Genomic DNA, 24,421 nt, shown 5'->3' on the forward strand with positions numbered 1-24,421 from the left:
AGCCAGTGTTCTTTTGTTTAGTTCCCAGTCTTGTCACGTGACTTGGGCTACCATGGTTGCATAGTTTCTAATTTTCTTTCTGAGTTTTATGAGGTGTGGCCTGAACGTGAGCTTTGTGTCGAGGATTATGCCAAGATATCTCATTTCGGTGGCGAACCTGATTGTGGCTCCGTTTATTTTTATCTGTGGGGGTCTTCTTGGATCAAGGGTTCCCCTGAGGAGTATAGATGTTGTTTTGGTGGGCGATATTACCAGGTAGTTTGCTTCTGCCCATTCCTGTAGAGTGATGAGGGCTCTGTTTGCTGCTATTTCCAACTAGGCTCTGGAGTTAGCCGCCACTGTCAATATTAGGTCGTCGGCGAATGCCTGTGACTTGACATCTCCCAGGTTGGTACGCAGGAACTCATTGAAGACGAAATTCCACAACAGTGGGCCCAAAACTGACCCTTGCGGGCATCCTCTGTGTACTTCTCTGACTAATCTTTGGTAAGGGGTTATGACTTCTGTCTTTCGCTGTGAGTGGTAGGAGCTGATGGCATGAAAGAGGTTTGTTGGATTTTGCACCTGTCGGAGTCTGCCAAGGACACTCGGCCACCAGAGGGAGTCGAACATCCCAGCAAAAATGGCCAGGAAGTATTTGCTTTGGCATTCTTCCACTGCAATGAGGAGATTCCTCACGGCGTCTGTTGTGGAGGATCAAGCTTGAAACCTATTGGTTTGGTGCATTTAAGTCCGCTGCTGTATAGGGTTGCTGTAGTCGCTTGTGTAGGTCTTTCATAGAGCTTACTTGCCATGGTTAGGAGCACTATTGGCCTGTATGATTCTGGTTGTTCAGGGTTCTTGCCAAGATTTTTGAGGATTAATTTTAGACTAGCTGTCCACTGTTTTGGGAAGTATCCCACTTTCAGACAGCAGTTATATAGGTGCAGAAGTAAGTTGGGTGCCAATTCAACCACTTGCTTGACGATCTCAGGTTCCATCTGGTCTGTGCCGGGGCACTTTCTGTTTCTAATCCTTGCTGCTGCAGCTCTTCCAAGGTGAAGGGGGGGGTTCCTCTGCTTCTCGATCATAGTTATCATTCTGGTGGCAGAGATCTCGCTGTTGTTCAGTTCTCGGTGCCACTTGCTCCCTGTAAATAGTATCCAGAATGTTGTTTATCGATTGTTCCCATGTAGTGGTTAGATGGCCTCTAGGAAGTTTGTTTGTTGTGACCTTGTACACCACTCCCCAGGGGTCGTTGTTTCCCATGCTTTTCTTTTACTTCCCTGAATCTTGTCTGTATACTGGTTTCTTGCTGTCCTGTATAGTTGTTTTAGTGCCTCTACCTCATGTGCCGGCCACATTCTGCAGGCTCACTGGAAGTCCTTTCTTCTTCTTGCCACCTCCTTCCTCAGTTCCTGTAGCTCCATGGACCAGTTCGTGCACATGGGACTGCTCCAGGCATAGGATTTTTTCTTTTTATTGCAATTTTATGACATTTGACATTTGTTATGAGATTCGTAGTCTTTTGTTGCCGGGCATCCGGCTCAGTCTCCGCTTGGATTTCTTGATATCTAGAGTGGATTGCTTCAGTGAGCATTTCTTCAAAGAGGCTCCAATCAGCTTTGTTGATGGCAAACCTATTGAGCTGATGCCTAGTTGCTGAAATTCTGGCAAGGTTTCTTTTGATCCAGCAGGTGATTACCTGGTGGTCCGATGTGGTCCAGGAGTTCTCTACCCTCCAGTTTGCGACATGTGAGGCCAAATTGGTTGTGGCGACATCAATCGTCACCTCCCACTATAGGTTGCAAAAGATTGGGAGCTGGTTTGGTTTGTTTAGGACAGTCAGCCGTGATCCAAAGAGGACATCTTCCAGGAGCTCCCTGTTGTGGGTCCCTCTTCTATCCTCTGTGGTGCTGTGCCATGTAGGCGATCGGCAGTTGACGTCCGATCTAATGATTATTTTTTGGTCTGGTAATATGTCTAGGAGGTGCTGCAGGTAGTTCGTAGCTGGAGTGATATCCTGTCCCGGTCGGCATTACAAGGAGATCACAAAGAAGTCCCCAATTGGCGAAATCATGTGGGCACAGACTGCCCACGACGAACAGAGCTGTCCAACCTTTGTCACCATTATGTTAGGGTTTCGCACTATTATTGCTGCCCATGGGGTGTAGCCATCATTTTAGATGAGCTTGTAGGCTAAAGGGTAGCCTCTTACTTTTTTACCATGAGTGTAAGGCTCCTGAATTAGAAGGATATCAGCCCCCTCCTCGTCGGCCTTCAGTCTCGGCTGGTCGGCAACTGCTTTAGCCCTCTGCGCATTGTGCTGAAAAATCTTAACCTCTGTGTAGTTATAATTTTTTTTTACCGCGTGTCCCCAAAATCGGTTCTGTTTTTGTATATTCCTTTAGATTTAATATAACATGGACACTCTTACTGAGTGGTTTGCATCCGTTTTTTTGTGTTTTGCAGTTCGTGCATGTAGGGTTGTTGCTCTTATTCGGGCAGTTTCTGAACTCGTGCCCCTTTTCCGTGCAGTGTCCACAGGTCGGAGCCTTCTGCACACACACATGTAGGTGGTGTGGCAAACTTCAGACACCTGAAACATTTCGTCACCACCACATGTTCCTTGAATCTATGTAAACTCCATTGCACATAAAGTCGGGTCAGGTCCGTCACAGCCCGGCATGCATCTGGTGTGAATTCCACAACCCAATTTCGAGCATTATTATCTCTGGACATAGTCGAGTACCTCGGGGTTATAAGTTCCTTAAACTCTCGGTCTGGCATAATCTCCTGTAGGTTTCTCTCATAGATTTCCTCCACTAGGTCTTGTGGGCCAATGTCCTTGGGTAGATCAAATATGATCACCGCTGGGCCTCCAGGCAGAATATGTTCAGGCGGAACCTCCTTCTAGGGGGTTCCGCCTGAAGTCCCAGAGTTGCCGGCTTGGGGTTTTCCATGATCGCTTGTATTTCTCCTTTAGTCTCCATCTCAATGGCAATTCCGGTGCTACTCATCTTTCTGATTGCCTTTATCCGTGTTCTTTTAAGGTCTTCTTTCATGGGTTCCATGATTTCGGCTTTGATAACCTCGCTTGTTGTTTCTTGCTCCCTGTTCTTTGGTCGTACAATTACTAGATTTGGAGTTTTTAAGAGGGTTTTCTTCTTTGGCTTTGCCTGGTTAGCTTCATTTGTAGCTATTGCTGTGGCCGGTATCTTCAGCGCCTGTGCGTAGGACGGGGTGCGCTGTGGCATTTGGTTTCCACCATTTGCTCGGAGGACCTCCGAACTGCAATCGCTTTCTGGTGCTCCTCATTTGTTTTAAGCAGTACTGTTTCCAGTTTTGTCCATCATAGAATGATCTCTGCTCTTAGCATGGAGGATATTCTACTGCTATTGTCTTTCATAATGGTCTCTATCTCTGTTCGTAAGATTAAGGTCTGCTCCAAGACTGTCCCCTGGGGAAAGGTAGGGTCCAATGGAGTGGGGTTTTGTCCCCCTGCCTTGGGTCTTCGATACCTTTGTTGTGCTGTTCTGGCAGTTCCTTGGCTTCACTAGTGCTGCGTGTTTCCCAGTTCAATTTTGAGCCCATTCTTCTTCTATTCTTCCATTTTGTGGTCTCCCGTCTTTGTTCTTCAGGGTCATCAACTCTTTCAATTGGAGTTTTTTCCATCATGACTTCCTCAGATTGGCTTTGTGAGTCATTTGGGATTATTTCCACAATTTCCTTTTCCATTTTGTAAAGTTTCCGGATTAATGAGGTCGTCCGAATTAGCAGCTCCTAGTTGTATTACTTTATTGGAGGCTCCAAGAGCTGCTGAAGGATTCAAACCACAAGTCCGTGGGTATATTGTCACAGTTGAAGGAGTAGATGTGAACTCACTAATCCCTGCGTCGGAGGGGAATACTACACATTCCGTTGTCACACAAGGGGGGTATACATTTTGTTGTCACACAAGCCTCCCAAGTCAAGTGAGGGTATTTGCGTGGCAACCACAGTATAATTGCCTTTCTATAGCCCTGCTGTCAGCCGCATGGTGACCAGTATGGTCTGGCAACAAAGGATATAGATAAAAAACGTAAATAACCTGCAAAGTTCCCGGTAAATAAGCAAAATTTTCTGACCCTGAGATCCACTGTAGTAGTTCTACTAAAGAGTACACTTTTCAAAAACTAGTAGGCACTGTAACCACAAATTCATGAACAAAATTCAGGAGCATGAAAAACGTGCATCCACACTTAACGGCGGCCATACTGGCACAATCTCTTGTTAATGTGGAACCCGTCACAATTTTGCGTGTCATCCTTGCGCAGGGGCCATGCTAATCTTCTCTGTATCGTTCCAATTTTAGTATATGTACTGCCGAAACAAGTACAGTGTGCGTGTTGGTATAGTTAATATATAGATCAGATTGTGTTAGTATCTTAAACTAAATAAATTATTTTTAATTGTATATTCATGCAGCCAATTACATTCATTCCTTCACTCACTCCCATTTACCACAACACTCATTCACTCTCTCTTGCTCCCTTACTGAGCACCTCCGTAGCCAGGTGGGAAGGAGCAGCAGCAGTGCGTAGCACACTCTTCTTGATTAGACCCGGGTTCGAGCCTGTCACCACCAAATACGGAGGATGCGGAAAGGTCAAGGGAATGACCACAGCATATTCAAGGAGCAATATAGCCTTAGTTGCTAATGCTCCTAAAAACCAAATAACAAACAAACAAACAAACAGCTCCCTTACTGTGTCACTCTCTTTCCCTAAAACTAACATTCATTCCCTTCACCACAATTCCTATTTCACTCTATCATTCAGTACCCAGCCCATTCACTCAATCTTCCCAACTCTTTCATTCTACATTGCATCCCCTTGCTACTAGCTTACTAATATTTTTCAACTAAGCTTCCCTGGCATCTCCCTCCCCTGCCTTCCTGCGTGTTTACTTATTAAATTAGGAGCCCTAGGTCCCCAACTCAGGCAGGGTAATTCTGTGGGAGGGGGATTCCTAGTCAATTCGGTTTATCATCCAGAGGTCAATGTTAATGGCAATCTGCCGAGTGTGTAGAACGGTCTCCACTCCTGCTGTTCAGGTCATTGCGGGAGCACTTCCGCTCGATCTACATGTCATCTTCCGAGGGTTGTGCTTCCGAATTACGAGAAATATCCCAACAAGGATCCTCGACATTGAGGTTAATCTGGATGCTGACCCCAAGGCTGAGAAGACGGGTTGCTACAACGAGCTCTTCAACATTTGGCAAACTCGATGGCATAATTCAACACTGGGCATTGTCACAAAAAGATTCCTACCTGATGTAACCTACACTGCTACTAAATCTTTACAGTTTTGGTTCACCCCTTATTACCGGACACGGATCCATGAATGAAAAATTACACCAGCTGGGTTTCCATCCAACAGATCTCTGCCATTGTGGAGCCAAAGAGAACTGGTGGCATGTACTGTTCGAGTGCATTACGTATGCTGATCTGAGACACAACCTTGTCAGCTGTACACAGATATCTGGCGAGCATCTAGAGCTCTTCCTACAGAACCCTAACAACCTCCCTGCACTGCAAACCTACTCAGCTGAAGTCTTTAAGCGCAGACGAAGGATTAACAGGCCCCCAGTGGCAAACATCGAGGACCCAGCAGTGAACTGAAACCAACCATGTATTTCCCCCCCCCATCCTGCTACATGGGCTCTGTGGAGCTTGTTTCTGCAGCCTGTGTTCAGGAAGGAAAACACCATCTCTCTCTCTCCCCCCCTTTTTTATTTTTTATTTATTTATATATATTTTTTTATTTTATTATTTTTTTTATTTAATTTTTTTATTTTATTTTATTATTATTATTATTATTATTATTTATTTTTTTATATATTCATTTATTTAATTATTTATTATATATATATATATATTTTTTTTTTCTCTCTTCGCATTCTACAATCAGTCACATGGTTGTTGTTTTTTTTTTTTTTTTTTTTGTTTCGTGTTTTCCAGTGACATATATTTTTTTTTTCTTTCTTTTGCACCACGGGAAAATCTAAATATATACAGGGTGTTTCAGTTAAACGTTTCAGAACTTCGAAGAGGGGTAGGATACATCCTGACAACTCGAAATCATATAGCAATGTGGGGTCGGAAATGCTTTCCTGAAGCGGTGTTGTACACAGAAGCACCATAAAGAAAAGAGACCGTAAGTGAGAAATCGTTTTAATAATACATGAAAAGAAGCAAAGGGTACATGGATTAAAGCAAGTGTTCGAAGTTTCTTCCACGGGCTACAATGCACGCCTCACATCTCCGACGCATGGACATCCGAACATTCTGGAATACTCCAGGCGAATTTCGAATTTCTTCGGCAGCTACTGCGATTCTTGCAACCAGCTCCTCAGCATTGTCAACAGGGGTGTCATAAACTAGCGATTTCATATGACCCCAGAAATAAAAATCAAGACATGATAGGTCGGGTGACCGAGCAGGCCAACGCACGGGACCACCATGTCCGATCCACTGTTGACCAAATGTGACATCCAGGTAGTTACGAACATCTCCGCTATAATGGGCAGGGGCTCCATCGTGTTGGAACCACATTGTCTGTTGCGTCGATGCAGAAATCTGTTCATCTCTCAAAAGTTGTGGCAATACTTGCTGCAGAAAGATCAAGTAGATAGGTCCGGTTAGACGACACGGTAACAAGTAAGGTCCAATGAGGTGATCTCCCATAATACCGGCCCATACATTGACCGAAAATCGAATCTGTGATGCACGACGTCGTATTGCATGCGGGTTCTCGACCGCCCAGATATGGTCGTTATGCGTGTTGAAAATTCCTTCCCTTGTGAAGGATGCCTCATCGGAAAACAACACTTCAGCAGGAAAAAGGGGATTTGTAGCACATTTTCCAAGGTACCACTGTGCGAAAGCAATACGAGGTGCATAATCCTCCGGTTGCTGTGTCTGGACATGCTGCACATGAAACGGATGCATGTCTTGTTCTCGGAGAATCCTCCAGACGCTGCAATGGGAAACCCCCGACTGCGTTTGCTAGACTTCGTGTACTCGTTCTTGGATTCCCCTGTACATGCTGCAGCACATTCTGTTCGACGGCTGGAGTCCGTGCTGTTCTTACCCTGTCCCTGTCAACTCTTTCAAATGAACCTCTCTCAGCTAACCTCTGGTGCAGTCTTGCAAAGAAATTATGACTGGGAATACGCCTCGTCAGATATCGTTCCGCGTACAAACGCTGTGCGGCTGGCCCACTACAATTTGCAGCCCCGTACGCCAAATGCATATCGGCTAACTCTGCGTTCGTGTAATCATCCATCCTACTAACTTGGCGTTCTTGTTCAAGAAATTCGAAATTCGCCTGGAGTATTCCAGAATGTTCGGATGTCCATGCGTCGGAGATGTGAGGCGTGCTTTGTAGCCCGTGGAAGAAACTTCGAACACTTACTTTAATCCATGTACCTTTTGCTTCTTTTCATGTATTATTAAAACGATTTCTCACTTACGGTCTCTTTTCTTTATGGTGCTTCTGTGTACAACACCGCTTCAGGAAAGCATTTCCGACCCCACATTGCTATATGATTTCGAGTTGTCAGGATGTACCCTACCCCTCTTAGAAGTTCTGAAACGTTTAACTGAAACACCCTGTATATATATATATATATATATATATTTTTTTTTTTTTTCTCTCTCTTTCTCTCTCTCTCTCCTCTGGAGTGGGCCCCCTAGAGGAATCTGGCCCACCTCTTGGCAACATCAGGTGGATCAGAGTCTCATATTGAGACAGTACGTGTTTAGCTGAGACTGGCCCACCTTCCTGTGGTGTGGACGAGTACCCAGAATCATCTGTCCAGGTGACTGATGCTTCTGGGTAGCCAAATGGCCAGAACAGAACAACAGAACACACACACATAATACACACAAACTGACGTCAAACACATATCTGGCCCATTTTTGGTCCTTGAGGTTGTCATAGACATTCTCTCAGATATGCCAGACAAGCTGTTCTTGCTACCTGGGAGTCTAAAACGCTGATGGAACTGATATTCGGGTGACACTCAAGTCAAAGTGGACCCAATTTCGGCGAAGTCCGACCGGTCTATGACAGCCAAATCCTCTGCTTGCACCTTCACGATGGTGGGACTGTTAGTAATCCTGGGTATAACCTTCATGCACAAGTACATGGTGGGTGACCACCCAGGTGTGAACCAACGTAAGCAGGGGTCGAGGTGTGGCGCCCACACCACATGGAGGAACGCCGCCCTTCTATGTCACCAGGCAGTACTAGGTGGTAGATGACTCTCATCAACCGGTGAAATCCCACCACTTTGCTTATTGGAGGCTTGAAGTGGTGGAACCCATGTTTAGTCTCTAGAGCTACGTTCCGGCCAACCCTTCCCTATCTCTTCCATCATGCAGTATGATTGATGATTTTTGAGGTTATGATGAATGTCGTGGCGAGATCCAATATTCCTTACATTTCGAGGGTACAGCTCTAAAACGATGTTTGCAGGCCGGCCGCCAGTTAGTACACCGGACTGAACCTATTGGTAACTCTCTAGGAAGCTTCCGGATCAGCTAGTGTATAATCTTGCTACCTCTACTCTGCCAGATAGTGACTTGAGGGAGTCCGAGTAGTGTGTATGCGGGGAGCATTGTCGAGGCCACGTTATGTCAAGGATCTGGGTATATTCTTACCACATATACGCCATATCCAAAAATTTCATTACTTCATACAGCATGTCCCACCCACTTTTTCTTACTATTCAATACACCATGAATTGTCAAAATATTAGAGCAAGCCTATCTGCGAAAAGATCTAAACCTCCCAAGGACTTCCTAATTCATTTCACAAATATACGTGGTCTCAATTCTAATCTCAACGATGTCCATTTCCACTTGCAGTCTTCCAAACCCCATGTACTTTTTCTGACTGAATCTCAGTTATCAGTTGATTCACCTACTGCTCATCTCAGATGTCCAAATTATTTGCTGTATGATTCCTTTCGCCTCAAAGGTGGTACTTGTGCATATGTCCGTTCTGATATTCCCTGTCAGAGACTTGGCAATTTGGAATCTCCTCTCTTTGATCTTCTCTGGCTTAAAATCTCTCTACCTCATTGTGTAAAATTCATCTGTTGTCTCTACCGTTCTCCCAACTCCACTAATCACTTGGAGCTCTTTGACTTCCTGTCTTTGCAACTTGACTTTCTCCAGTCCAACTTTCCTAACAGTGAGGTAATTTTCCTTGGTGACTTTAACATTCACAACTCCAGCTGGCTTCCGTTTTCTAGTCACACCGACCCAGCAGGTCGAGATGCTGAGGCTTTTGCAATTACTAATGACCTAGCACAAATTGTTCATTTACCTACAAGAATACCGGACAATCCTAATCATACAGCCAATATGCTTGATCTTTTTCTCACAAACAACCCTTCTAAGTACAAGGTTGAAGTGAGAGGTCCTTTAGGCACTTCAGATCACAACTTGGTGATTGCCTCTTCTCCAATGGAACCTTTATCTCATGGCTATTCCCAACCTCGTATTGTTTGGCATTACAAGAATGCAAAATGGGATGACCTGCGAGACTTCTTTTCTTCTTTTCCTTGGTCTGATTACTGTTTCAAAACTTCTGATGTCAACGTTTGCTCAGATCGTGTCAGTGAAATTATTCTTGCAGAAATGGAATCCTTTATCCCACACTCCACTTTAAAATCTCGTCCTTTATCTAAACCTTGGCTTTCCAATAAATGTGCTAAGGCTGTCCAAGAGAAGAACGTTGCATATCGTAATTGGCTTGTTTCTAATTCTTCAGTTTCATTTTCTGCCTACACCAAAGCTCGCAACAATTGTAAAGCAGTTATTAATCAGTCCAAACTAGAGTTTGAACAGGCTAAGAGTAGAAAACTTGCTTCTTGCCCTAATGGTAGCCGAGCATTCTGGTCTCTTGCCAAAGCTATTGGCCACAACTTTTGCCCATCTCTGCTCCCACCTCTGTCCAAACCAGATGGTTCTGTTGTCACTTCAGCCAAGGATAAAGCTGACCTGCTAGCATCCATTTTTTCTTTGAGCTCATGTATTAATGATCTTGGTAAAACACCTTCCACCATTCCTAACACGCTCCATTCAATGCCTCCTGTGGTCTTCCGTCAAAAGGATATTAGAAGGATTTTGATGAATCTTGATGCTAAGAAAGCTCCAGGTCCTGATGGTATTTCTCCACTTGTTCTCAAAACCTGTGCTCCTGAACTTACTCCTATTCTTTGCCGCCTTTTTTCACTTTCTTATTCCAAAGGTGTTTTTCCTTCTGCTTGGAAATTTGCTCATATCCAGCCAGTTCCTAAAAAGGGTGACAAATCCCTCCCAACCAATTATCGTCCCATTGCAATTACTTCTATTCTTTCTAAAGTAATGGAGAAATCAATTAACCGCCAACTCTTAAACTACTTAGAAACCTTCCGTCTGATCAACGATCGCCAGTATGGATTCCGTCAGTGTCGATCCACTGGTGATATGTAATGGGTAACATAAGTGGATCGTAGTGTCGATCCACTTATGTTACCCATTTATGGACTAATTCAATGGAAAGGTTCAGTGAAACACAAGTAGTTGCTCTTGACATCTCAAAGGCTTTTGATCGTGTTTGGCATAAAGGTCTTCTAAACAAGCTTCCATCTTATGGTTTGCCAACTATTTTTAGTAATTGGTTATCCAGTTTTCTCTCTGATCGCTCACTGGGGGTGATGGTAGATGGCTCTCTGTCTTCTAACTTCTCCACTAATGCCAGTGTCCCCCAAGGTTCAGTTCTTTCCCCCACTCTTTTCCTCTTGTATATCAATGACCTTCTTCCATTGACTGGAAATCCTATCCATAGTTTTGCCGATGATAGCACATTGCATTCAACTTTCCATTTTGAGAAACCTTGTCCAGCTCAATCAGCTTCAAGTTCTCGAAAATCTGCTGCCAATTCCTTAAATGCCGATCTTCAGGTAATTCTCCAGTGGGACAAAGACAACTTAGTTGATTTCAACCCTTCTAAAACTCAATCTTGTCTTATATCTCGCAAAAAGGATTCTTCTGCTCCTATGCTTATCTTTAGTGACACTCCGATTTCTAGGCAAAATGATATATCTCTTTTGGGGATTACCCTGACTTCTAATCTCTCTTGGCACAAGCACATTACAAATATTGCTTCCTCTGCATCTAAAAAACTTGGTTTTCTCTTTCGCTCTCGGCGTTACTTTTCTCCCAAACAGCTGCTCACTCTGTATAAATCGCAAATTCGCCCTGCCATGGAATATTGTTCCCACATCTGGGGTGGTGCCCCCAAAACCTCTCTCAGGCTTCTTGATTCCATTCAGAAGAGGGCAGTTAGGTTAATTAATGATTCATCTGTAACAGAGTCTCTCCACTTGCTTTCTCATAGACGCACTGTTTCTGCTGCATGCCTCTTCTACAGATACTTCCATGGGCACTGTTCTTCTGAATTGGCTTCTATAATTCCCTCTCTCTCTCTCTTTCAAAACAGTCTGAACATGTGCCACCACCAGCCAACATCCATTTACTGTCCAACTTCAAACCCACAGAACCAACTTTTCATCTTCCTCATTTATTCATTCAACTGCCGTTTTCTGGAACAACCTTCCTTCATACTTATTTCCTGAAAATTACAATCTACAGAAGTTCAAGTCCAATATCAACAAATATCTTCTTTCGTGTTCTCAACCTCCAACCCAAGCACGGTACTAAGTACTATAGGTTATAATACCTCTCGTGTTTGGGGTTCTCATAAAAAAAAAAAAAAAAAAAAAAATTTGTAGTGATACTGATCTTCACAGAGATACAAGGCGGAGTTGAACTAACGTTCTAGGAGCCGCCCCTTACAAAAACACATGTCCACATGTCCACATATCATACTTAGGTATCTGTCAGGGTGCTGCAGGGCCACCGCAAGTGGATAGGCGAGGTAAGCGTCACTTACAGGCGGCTTTTCAGGAGGGCACTAAAAAAAAATTTGACATATGCAAGTCAGACCACTGTTTAACAAACTTCTTTATAGCAAAATTTTTAATTTAGTGATATTTTTTGAATTCCCCTTGGTAATTACATTTAAAATAGTTTTTGTAGAACAAAGAAAATTTCCATATAATGAACAGATTATGAGAGACTTAACTGGGAACGCATTGTTCGCACCTCTAGCCTTCAGAAAATTAGTGCTCCTACTAAGCAGGAATTAAGAGCCAAAGGGATTTGGCTCTTAATTCGTGTACCAGTTTCGTTTGGCTCGTAATTCGTATACCAGTCTGCAACTCGTACAACCTATCGAAAAAACTGGGTACTCGTAAAACCTATCAACTATGGCCGTGCGGTTAAATCACATGCTGGCTCACATGCGGTTAAATCACATGCTATAAGAATCATACACTGCTCTGTATATGATTGCCAGGGTCTTTCTTTAGAGTCAGCCTTACTGCGCCTTACTAAAAGTGAGAAATATGCAGGCAATCATGCCTGCATATTTCTCACTTTTTTTGCTAAGTATGCCAAATGGGGATAAAAACTTAATTTTGAGTCAAAAACAAACCCCTAGGTATTTTAGTTCTGATACCATTTTTATGGTTTTTCCATTAATTTTAATTTTAAGGGGTCTGCTTAGGTTTTCTTTCAAAAGTATAGATTTAGTTTTTTCCGGTGATATCTTGAGCATGTGCATTTGTGCATGAGAGCAGCATTTGATCTTTGCTCTACAACCACTCTTGTGTTTCTTTTTACAAAAAGAATAAAATTGTCCACAAAACCTCAGCCCTCCAATGGGCCCAGATCCAAGGCCAGAAATTCATCTAGAACAATTGTCCAGATGAAATCGCCAAAGACTGAGCCCTGCAGGCAACCTTTATTCACAGGGTGTGTCAACTCCTGGAACCTTGTATGAAGTGAGACACTTCTGTCTTTCAGGTAACTGATTATTACCTGATAGAGGTTTTGTGGAACATTTTTCTGGTTGAGCCTAAGGGCACTATGTCACCAAAGTGAGTCAAATGCCCCATACTGAAATAGCCAATATATATTTTTCCTCTGTGTTTTTTACTTTGTGTGAAATCTCACTCATGAACTTTGCACCTTTTGGAAGTCATCCTGTCTTCATCCATCCTTTCTCATGAACATGTAGAAAAACCTCTGTTCAAAACCTTATTTTTAACATCCTTTTTCTCCTAAAGAAAAACTACCTTCCATTGGACTGAACGTCCTGATCATGGTGATCCCACCACGCATCTAGATGCATGAGGGTAAGCCATAATGTTAAGTTGGCATTTGAGAGTTGGTCAATCTCCTGGTTTAATTTCTTCAAGCATTAAAATTCTTATTTAATTTCCTAGCTTTATGTGCAGCTCCTGAAGCATTATGCCCAGCTACAGTAAGGTCCACATGATATGTGCAATAAGGCCTTGATTCAGAGGAGATGACCTTTAGCAGTCCCCTCCCCCAATTGAAGGATTCCTCACTGCTCTGGGGAAAATGCTTTGCTTCTCTAGTCCGAGGCATAATTTCCCTTAAATTTAACTAAGTCCTACAACCACTACACTTGAATACCACATTACTACTTTAATAACATTTTATGAAGGTGTGAATAACACTATATGTTATTCACACCTTCTAGTGTATTATATAGTGTTATATTATATAGTATTTTTCACACTTAGTATGAATAGCAATACTAAGTATAATATTATAAGAGTAATAATAACAATAATAATATGACACTGTTCCAGTTAGTTTGCCAATATACATTACTATGAAACAAAGAGCTACAAAGGCTTAATTTATCCTACATTATATCAATATTTAAAATATTAGAGATTACCCCATAACTTCACAGGATACCTTCTACACCGTACTCTCCAAATAACATAGATTAAAATAGTTGAAAACAATTGAAAATTTAAATGTGTTCCTCACTCTATATCCATGGATGGCCTAATGCCCATGGGCACAGAGTGAGGCTGTGATCCTTAAAATTTAAGGATCACAGCCAAAGGCGCTAACCTGACCCCAGACATATCAAACCACCCACGAAACTCAGAGTGACTGAAGACATTATGTCAAATATACTATCGGGTCGGGTTGGCGACTTCGGCTATGATCCCAAGGGTGTTGGGAGGAATTTTATGTAAATTGTTTTATTTCTTCACTGCATTTTTTTTTATCAAGATTTTATCTTCTAAGTTTATTTTTATAGTACAGCAGACTCTCGATTTACTGGGATCGGATTAACTGGGACAGTTCAAGACTCCAAATTAAAAAAAAAAAACAGAAATCATAAAATTCAAGTAATAATAAAATAGGTATAAACAGATGTTTTGCAAGTCGTAAATAAGTGATAAGAAGTGGGTGTTATAAGTCGTCATTGGGAGATTAGTGTGCCTATTATCTTGCAACCCCCGCTGTCTTCACACCCGCCGTTAAAAAAAAAAAAAAAGAGAGAGAATGTTTAGTTTAGTTTGTTTTAGTGCATCATGTCAATTGTTGTGTTCCATTGCACCGCAAAAAGACAAATTTTGTTTCATTATTTAGGTCAGAGATGTCGAAATTTTTTTTATAGTAAATATATATTTTTTTTTGTTTAGAAATCAGAAAATGACAGGTAAATGCAAAAGAGTTGTGGTTTCAGTTAAACAAAAACTTGAAATTATTCAAAAGTTTGAAAACTGAAAATGGTGCACCCGTTAAATCTATAATGAACCATTATAATGTTGGTGACCAAACCATATGCAACATCGCAAAAAATAAAGGGAAGCTACTAGATTTAAAATGGATTTAAAAGCATGTGGTAAGTTTTTTTTCATTTTTATTTATCACCATATTTTTTACGTAGGTTGCTGAACATTTTTTGATACAATAAGTCCCCAAACTTGTGCAACTTCAGACATAAATTTTTTTTACTCATTTTTTTTTTTTTTTTTAGGATTGTAAAATTTAAAACAACAAAAAAAAATAATAATAAGCAATCAGTAACGACGATCATGGTACACACAAATTGCACAAGTGAGATACAAAGTAACAAGCAAAAAAATAGGAAAGAAGAGAAGATTCTTAAAATTTCTTTGGTTTTTTTTTTATATGACTACAGATTTCAGTGCAGGGGACACACATTTCACCATAATAACGTAAAAACCTGCAGAATTTAGCTGTTGGTATTATTGCAAATGCAATAAGATTGAGTTTGCTACCCATTTATAATTAGATGCACTAACAGAAAAGCCCAATAAACTGAAAACTGCAAATTGTTTTTATCTGGTAGTGAGCAGATAAAACCTCCAGATCTCCAGAAATGTGCTTTAGTAAAATGTGAGCTCGCATGGAGTGATAACAGTGAGTTTTTGCCTTAACCCTGTGAAGAAAATTACAGAAAATTTCATTTTGATCGTTATCATGGTGCCGACTAAGAGAATAAGTGACAACGGTACTACTAAATCTACCAACAAAAGGAAAGTGATTGATTTGGATCAGAAAATTAAAATAATAAGGATGTACGAAAATGGTCAAACATTAACAAGTATCGCACTGAATTCAGATTTGTCAAAAATAATATAGTAGCAATATATTAGTCATTCCCGAGTTATGTAAATCTCAACTTATGTAAGAAGTCCTCTCTCGTGTATGTCGGGGACTTATATATTTTTGGTTTAACCGGGAAATCGATTATTCGGGATTTTTTTTTTACCATCTATCCTGGAAAGTCGAGAGTTTACTGTATAGTAGACTCTCGATTTTCTGTATTTGACATGATGTCTTCAGTCACTCTGAGTTTTGTGGGCAGTTTAATATGTCTGAGGTGGGGTTGTGGCCTATGGCTGTGATCCCAGGGGTGTCAGGTCATCCATGGGCATAGAGAGAGGAACACATTTAAATTTTAAATTGTTTTCAACTATTTTAATCAATATTATTTGAAGAGTATGGTGTAGAAGACATTCTATGAAGTTATGAGTTAATCTTTAATATTCTAAATGCCAATGTATATGTATATGTACTATATATGTAAATGAACTATATAAAATTTAAAAATCACTGCAATATTAATTATACACCCACTGAATCACACAAAAGAAAATTTAAGAATTATACTTATCCCATTAGTTTAGAAATTCTCACTCTTTAAACATTCTGTGATAATATTTGCAGTAGCAACAGACTGACAAGATTGATTCAATATAATTTGCTTGACTCTGCTTGGCAAATAAAAACTCATTTCCTCTCCCCCGAAAACCAGGCTTCTGCTTCATTAATTACCTCTTCATCAGTCTGAAATCTGCTGCCCCATAACGGTTTCTTCATTTTGTGGAAGAGAAAGAAGTTTGAAGGTAACAGGTTAAGAGAATAAGGTAAGTGCTGCAGATTTTAAAACCACACCCGATTGCAAAGTTCATTGTAAGAGCATCCTTGTGAGCAAGAGCATTGTTGGCTAGGAGTTGGACACATTTGGATAATTTTCACCTCTCTTCAACTTGATAGCCTCTATTAGAAAATTTCCCAGAAGTTTTCTGCAGTACTCCAAGTGATGTCTTTTATGAGGTAATCTGTAGAGATAATACCATAAGGGTCCCAGAGTAATGATAAGACGACCTTGTTCGCAGACAATTCAACCTTGGGGGAGGGGTGAAGATGAATGTTTCCACTGTTTGCTAATCTGTTTTGTTTCTAGGTCATAGCGATATACCCAGCATTCATTTATCATCAGTATTTGATCAAAAAAAAAAAAATAATAATAATAAAAAAATCAATATTCCAACATCAATACTCCAACAATTGTGTAGAACACTGTTTCCTGTGGAGATTTTCAGGTATTAATTTTGGAACCTATTGGGCTGCCACCTTAGACATGTGCAAAAACTCGCTCATTACAGTGCAAACAGACCCACGGTAATGTTTACTACTCAAATGAACATTACCATGGCCACCTAAAGCTAAACCGTGTTTTCCAATTTTTTACCATCTCATATGATGAACAATCCTCCCTATATGCAGCTTTCATCTCCTCATGGATTTGTTTTGCTTCTTTTCCTTGCAAATGATAACACGATCTTGTTCGCAGACAATTCAACCTTGGGGGAGAGGTGAAGATGAATGTTTGCTAATCTGTTTTGTGATGATATTTTATGTTCTGTTTTGTTTTGAAATGATATTTTATCTGACCTCAACCTTCTCCAGAATACCACCTCTTGCTGGAGCTATTCATGGCTCTAGTCAGTAACCAGCGTATGAGAGTATCTTTAAAAGTGCAAGAAACTGTAATTTCAACAGATGGAAAAAAATTATTTTATTAATTACGTGAAGGAAACTGCAGGTTTTAAATTGCATTTTATTTATTTATTATTATATTTTTTTTTTTTGGAATTCCATAACTTGATTAAAATAAGCAGCCAATATCAATAGCCATTGATAATAATAAGCAGCATCCACAATACTTACTATTACTATGGGGCAAATCCACATAATTTATTTCCTTCCGTAAAGTTTCATAAGTAACTAGGACTATATCATAGTCCGCTAAATCGGGTGGTTGAATAAATCCTTTATGGACTCCACCATATACTAACACTTTTAAAACTCCTTGAGAGATATGTTTTTCGATCTCTTCTTGCCACTGGTAACTAATTGACATTGGTGACACAATTAAGGTACCCCGTGATGGCAAAGGATCCTATAATGAAAAACTTCCTTTTAATTTTGAATGCAAAGTAAAATATTTCCTTTAAGGCTATGCAGATTTATACATTTTTTTATTATACAATTAGTGCACAAATACAAATTAAAATTAAATGAATAAATTTTTTTAAATATATATACATACATAATACATAAAGCATGTGTGTGTGTGTGTGTGTGTGTGTGTTTTTGTAGTTGTTGGCACAGGCTTCTGTGGCCATAATGCACCTCCCAAGGTTTTTGCAGTACTTTGATCCAAGCCCGAGGCGGGAATCGAACCCGCGACCTTTGGGTTGCCAGGCAGGCACTTTACCCACCCAGCTAGCCTGGTCGGCAATGTGTGTGTGTGTGTGTGTGTGTGTGTGTGTGTGTGTGTGTGTGTGTGTGTGTGTGTGTGTGTGTGTGTGTGTGTGTGTGTGTGTGTGTGCCGATATTAGAAAGTCAACAGGTTACTGATTTCTCCAGTTATACATTTTTTCTCTCATAGCACCTCTTGTCATTGTAAACAAGACTTGTATTGTTTTTGTTAGACTCATACCCATCATTTTCTGATTCTCATCCTGTTTACTCAATGATGGTAAATAATGTACAGTGGAACCTTGTACTGTACTAATTTGTATACTTACTACAGAAATATTGTTGTCCATAATCCAGCGTGACGTAGACCAATGGGTCAAGAATGAGAGTGCAGTAGAACGTGCTCTTCGAGTGGATGGGGGTTCAAGCCCTTGACTGCTTATTCAATACAAATACAAACATTAATACCATTAATGTCTGTATTGATTTATTGTAAACTCCAATGACCTGGTTGTCGTGCCGGAGTATAAACAAGAACATCAGCATCTTAGGCCATATTGCTCCATTTTGTTATATTTATGTGTGTATATTCATGAACCAATCTTCACGTGGTATATGCTGAAAAGCATGGAATAAATTGAGGAGAGGGGGAACTGCTCCCTCCAAACGAGACAGGTTAATTACAGCCAGCTGAAGAAGCATTTAAGAATTTCTCCAGTTTCCAATGGGATTCAAACTCAGAGCTCTCCAAACAAGTGACAAATGGTGCAACCACTATGGAAGATAGTATCCATGGAACTGCAGCAATGCAAGATGTATCAGATATTCCAAATTATTGGATATTTATCTAGAAATATTTAAATAATACTTAAATACCTAAAAGTCTTAAAAGTAATTCAAAATTTTGTAAAAGAACAAATTCTTAATAATGTATTAACACATTAAGAATACATACTTATTTTATATTTCATCTAACTATCATTTTATAAAACGAATACAAAGAACTTTAAATTAAAGATATTAAATTATCAAACAACCTTCAGGTGTTTCATAATTAGCTTCAAATGGATTCAACTGATCTTTTTACTATTTAATATCACACAAACATTAGAAAGCAAAATGAGTGAACTCCAGCCATCATAATAACATTATGATTTTCAGCAATTGTTTTCTTTGTAAACCTTGCTATAGCTTCCTGAGGCTACTTAAGGCAAAGCTCACATCAAAGTAAAATTAGAAGGCTTTGCTACAGCTTCCTCATGCAGTGTTCTGCAAGTGTCAATCAGGATCACATTATGACATGATTAGATTAGGCTGTGGATAATATAACTCTGGGAAATTCAAAATTTTTAAATCTACTACACACTATCAAAACTTTTGTTGAATACATGTTTGTGCATAATACGGACTTTGCATCTAAAAAGATGCATTGTATATCAAATTTGAAAAGTTCCAAATAGGACTCGAGTTCATGATATTAACTAGAATTTAATGAGTTCATTTTTAAATACATAATTAAGCAAGTAATAGATGTCTTTATGCAAATGATTAGCTGGCAATATAAATCAAGCATTGCTGACATTGTATATTATAAGCATGTAACAACTAAACCAGTAGGGTAATGGATAAAAGCATTTTGCATGTGTTTTTATTACTTAAGGAATATACGATCATAGATAAGTCAATCATAGAATCCAGCATACCTCTAGGTAAAGTAAAATTACTACTTTGCATATACATTGTGGTAAAGTAAATTATTACTCCATATGTAATCAAATCTAGACATACCCAACAATGCAAAATGTTTTTTGGCTCCCTAACAACTTTTTGATTCTTTGATAGAAAAATTGAAAAGTGATATAAATAAGAAATGTCACTAGGAAAGAAATTTACTGATTAAATGAACTAACCACTGAATATTATATTGGAACGTTATTTTTGCCCTTTATACCCACCTCCATGGCATTGTGATTTACTTGGATCTCAAATATCATAGACAAGTCAATCATAGAATCCAGCATACCTCTAGGTAAAGTAAAATTACTACTTTGCATGTATGTTGTGGTAAAATAAATTACTACTCTGCATGTACGTTATACAATGATTACAAATTTAGTAATCTAAATGTGTGATCACAGTACTAACTCTTAATAATTACAACGTGCATTCTCAAATACTTTTGAACAGTTAACTTTTCTAAAATATTTATTACAAAATTAAATCATTAACCTTTATTCCTATGTGATAAATTACTTGCACAAGCCTGCAAATTGAAACTTGTAGAATAGGATTTCTATTCTAATGTATTATCTTCCCTAAATGTGATAAGCTGTGACTGTCACCTACTCCTTTTTTTTTGGTATCATATTAAGATTTTTCACAAGTTGAGAAAAAGAAAAACACATTTTTCTAATTTTCAAAATTTTATTTAATTTATGCAAATAATAATGAATTCATTTTTTTAAGTGGAATGGTAAAATCTCAATTAAAGTAGAGAAAAAACAAAATAAGAATATTAATATAAAAGTGGATATGGCCAATTCACCAGATTTCTTGGAATAAATTCTAGATATTTTTTTCTAAACTAACGTTTCATGATATTTCTTTATGCATCACATCCCACAGCTCCCTTTCTGAAGACAAGCAGTAACTTGACTTCATATTCACGTTCCCCATTGCCTTTTTCTACCTTTTAACATCTTGGTGGTCATTCACTCTTCTTTGCTGACTAAAATAAGAATATCCAAAAAAAAAAAAAAAAAGCTATGTAGGAATACAAGAAATGAAACTTCAAGCCGATTTCTGAAGTCAACAGGAAGTAGTCAATATTTATGAAATCAATTCATACTTCTTTTTCAGCTGTGGTCTTCATTCCTTAAAACTGCTCATCTCAAGTTAACTTTCTAATACCAATAAGTATTTTTTAGATGACACGAAAGTGTTCTTTTCAAAAATGCTGTAAAAAGCTGCATTTCTTCCTAACCCTCCATCAAACCAGTCCAGTATTACTTTATAAAATATTGATATTGGTATTAATAGATATCTCCAGAATCTTTAAGGCCTAATGACAAAGCATAGTATTATCTTGAAATATAACATTAAGTTTAATTACTTGGAATATGGACATCACATGGATGTTTATTCACATATGAGAATAAGATGACTATAGCTATATAACTATAGCAACAATACTCTAGCACATATAAAGATTAAGTTCATTTGATGAAAATATTGCAGTTTAATTGAATATCATTTATTACAGAAATTATTTTTTCATGATCAAACAGCTGTAGGGTAGCTATCATCTTTTAAGGGCCCAAAAGGGAATACTGTTGTACATGTTGGTACTAATAATATTAAAAATAGATCTGAGAATTTACTTAACAAACACAGGGAAATGCTAATAAGAAGTTACGAGTTAGGATTAAATTTGAAAGCCTGAAATCTGGCCCAAAACAGGATATAAAGGAATACATGATGAGAGCCTTGTCTAATCAATTTGACTTAGAGAGACTGTGCAAGGTGCATGAGGCAGAATTTTTCTGTTTATTCTGTAATTGTTAACAGGAGATACTGTTTTTACAAAGAGGGATATACTTAAATAAAAGGGGTGAAAGAATATTTGCTGTGGTATTAAGGTAGTGTTAGATGGATGGGTAAACTGCTAGCTCAAGGGAGGGGGGGAGAGGCAGACTAACATATTAACAGCTGCAGGCAGATGTGTAAGTGATTCTTGCATTGCTTCTACTGAAACATGCAGCAGCATTGGAAAGCAAAGTGTTAGGGATTTCAAGGCCTGCTGGGGATCATCATCAAACAAACAAATACATGGGTTCTGTTACAATTATTAAAAGCAAAAACAGATGTAAATTAATGCTAGGAGCATAGTGAATAAATTAATGAATTTGAAGTTTTGGTTAACTCATTAAATGTGGATGCTGTACAGACTGGAGATGTGCAAATATATACCCAATTCACAAAGGGGGTAATTACAGATCTGTTATTTTAACTTCTGTTCAGGGGAAAATAATGGATTAGTAGTCATATTTAGTAGTTGTGGGCTTGAACTCTGGTCCAGTCAAAGAGCATGTGCTACTACGCTCGTGCCCCTGACCACTCGGCTATGTTAGGCCTACATGTTTCAGGAAGGTTCTAGAAGTTTCAACATAATTCTCTAGAAACACTATGAGCCATCTAGCAACTTTTCTACTGGTATATATATATACTAGTGGGTTCTACCCCAAGCAAGCATTTTCATATTTAAAAATGTGTATGAGTTTCACAGAGCAAGTTGTGCGCAAAGTGAACAATGTTTTAGTGAATTACTGTTTATAAACAAGTATTGCATGCATTAGTGTAAATCATGAACTGTGTGTTTAAATTAGAAATAAAAATACAGTAAACCCCCGCTATTCGCGGTATCACGTATTCGTGGTCGCTGATTTAATATAAAATGAAACCTAAAAAAATGTGAATTTTAAAGCGCCGTGAATATTTTCCGCCATAAAAAAACATGGACGTGGCTAAAATTATCTTTCACGGTCAAAACAGCGCTCAGTGGGTGGGGGAGAAGGGTGACAAAATCGCGAGCGTGGATGTTTCTGGCTAATCCTTGTTCAGTATGTGTTATGTGTTATGTTATGTTCAGTATGTGTTATGCACTTGTCATGGAAGGTTTCGTCATTTACTTTTAATTTATATGCTTATAAATTGAATGAATTTATCAATTTATAAATTGATATGCTTACAAAAGTGATAAATCTACCGTTTTGCAGTGTAAAACAGACTTATTCGAGTGTGTTAATTGAAGAAAGTGACTTTATTGTGGACAAGTTTTTTCTAACCCATACAAAAATATGGCTACGAATAACAAGGGAAATGTGAAAAGATCAAAGAAGGTATGTACATTAGCGAATAAAATTGAGTTATTAGACAAAATTTCTAATGGTGAAAGTGTCTCCTCAGTGGCAAAACATTATAAAATCAATGAGTCAATGGTACGATCAACCAAAAAATCAGAAGAAAAAATCCGCCGTAGTGTCCGTGAAAACGCACTAATTGCTTCAAAAATTTCCTCTGTAACTCATGATGTTAGATTAGAAAAAATGGAAAAGGCTTTAAATCTGTGGATAGAAGACCAGACTCAAAATAAAATTCCGTTAAGTTCACTCATCATTCGTGAAAAGGCAAAACACCTTCATCAACACTTTGGAGAAACTGGTGATAGCACTGGTGGGATAAGTTTTTTAGCTAGCAAAGACGCTGGTTTGAAAGATTTGTTTGAAATTTCTATTTAATATTAAATTGTTTTTTAATATTAAACAATTTAATATTAAACTACATTTAATATTAAATTGTTTCTTATTTTCATTTCGATGCCATATGCTTGCATTTCACTATGTACTGTCTATGTACATAGTCATATTATGAAGGTACGTATAATACATACATAGACAAAATTTCAGACTAATTTTTCTTATATATTTCATACTTTGGAACGGAACCCCTTTATTACTATGGGAGCCATAACTCAGTATTCGTGTTTTCGGTATTCGCGGCATTTCTCAGGAACGTAACCCCTGCGAATAGTGGGGGTTTACTATATACAATATCCTAATTGTGTTCATATGTGCACTTACCTCAACTATACATGAAATACATCCCGTTCTTGCCAAAATAAGCCTGATAGCTGTTGCTACAATTGCAGAGAAGTGGTATTAAAATTACAGCAGAAACCACTCACAATTTGTGAGAAAAGCCTATGAACTCTATTTGGGATATACGATCAGAGATCAAGATAAAGTATGGGCTCCAAAGATTTCCTGTAGCTCACGTTCAAGGACATTAACAGGCTGGCTTAGAGGTAGTCATAAATCGATGCCTTCTGCTGTTCCGGTGATATGGCGGGAACCTCGAGACCACATAAACGATTGTTACTTTTGCATGACTACTACTTCTGTTTTTTCTGGGAAATCCAAGCATAAAGTAGGGTATCCCAATATACCTTCTGCTCTAAGGTCAGTTCCTCACAATAATACAATGCTAGTGCCAAAGCCAACAGAAACTTGGACTTGACTCTGATTCTGGATTGGAAAAGGAGTTTCAGAAGATGCAGAACCCAGAACAGATACAGACTCTTTCAACTCTTGATACTGCAAAGCCACATCTGATCACTCAGGCAGAATTGAACAATTTGGTCAGAGATTTGGACACTCAAAAACTAAGGCTCAATTACTAATTAAAAATAAATTACTAGGATTGTGGCTTCAGCAGTGGAATCTTCTTAAAAAGGGTGTCTTTTTATAGGAAGAGGAAATCTAACATAACCTATCGCTCCGAGAATGGTGGTTTGGTTTATTGTAAAAATTTCAGGAATTAATGAAAAAGTTACGTGTGGAGCACATCCCTGAGCAGTGGAGGTTTTTTGATGA

The 24,421-nt window shown here is 39.0% G+C and overlaps 1 protein-coding gene and 1 non-coding gene across 2 annotated transcripts in view; both read right to left on the bottom strand.

Moving 5' to 3' along the window:
- Positions 1-24,421, bottom strand: part of LOC150081954 (E3 ubiquitin-protein ligase SHPRH) — a 504,999-nt gene that overhangs the window by 364,538 nt on the left and 116,040 nt on the right. The window contains exon 6 of the mRNA XM_090380382.1: positions 17,457-17,688. Coding sequence (XP_090236508.1) covers positions 17,457-17,688 — 232 coding nt within the window. The remainder of the gene's footprint in view (positions 1-17,456; positions 17,689-24,421) is intronic.
- LOC150081955 (U6 spliceosomal RNA) lies at positions 4,251-4,357 on the bottom strand. The gene has a single exon (XR_016547340.1). It is a non-coding gene; the product is annotated as a U6 spliceosomal RNA (small nuclear RNA).

Source organism: Mastigoproctus giganteus, chromosome 8 (assembly GCF_048544385.1).
Source record: "Mastigoproctus giganteus isolate SK-2022 chromosome 8, ASM4854438v1, whole genome shotgun sequence".
Taxonomy (NCBI): Eukaryota; Metazoa; Arthropoda; class Arachnida; order Uropygi; family Thelyphonidae; genus Mastigoproctus; species Mastigoproctus giganteus.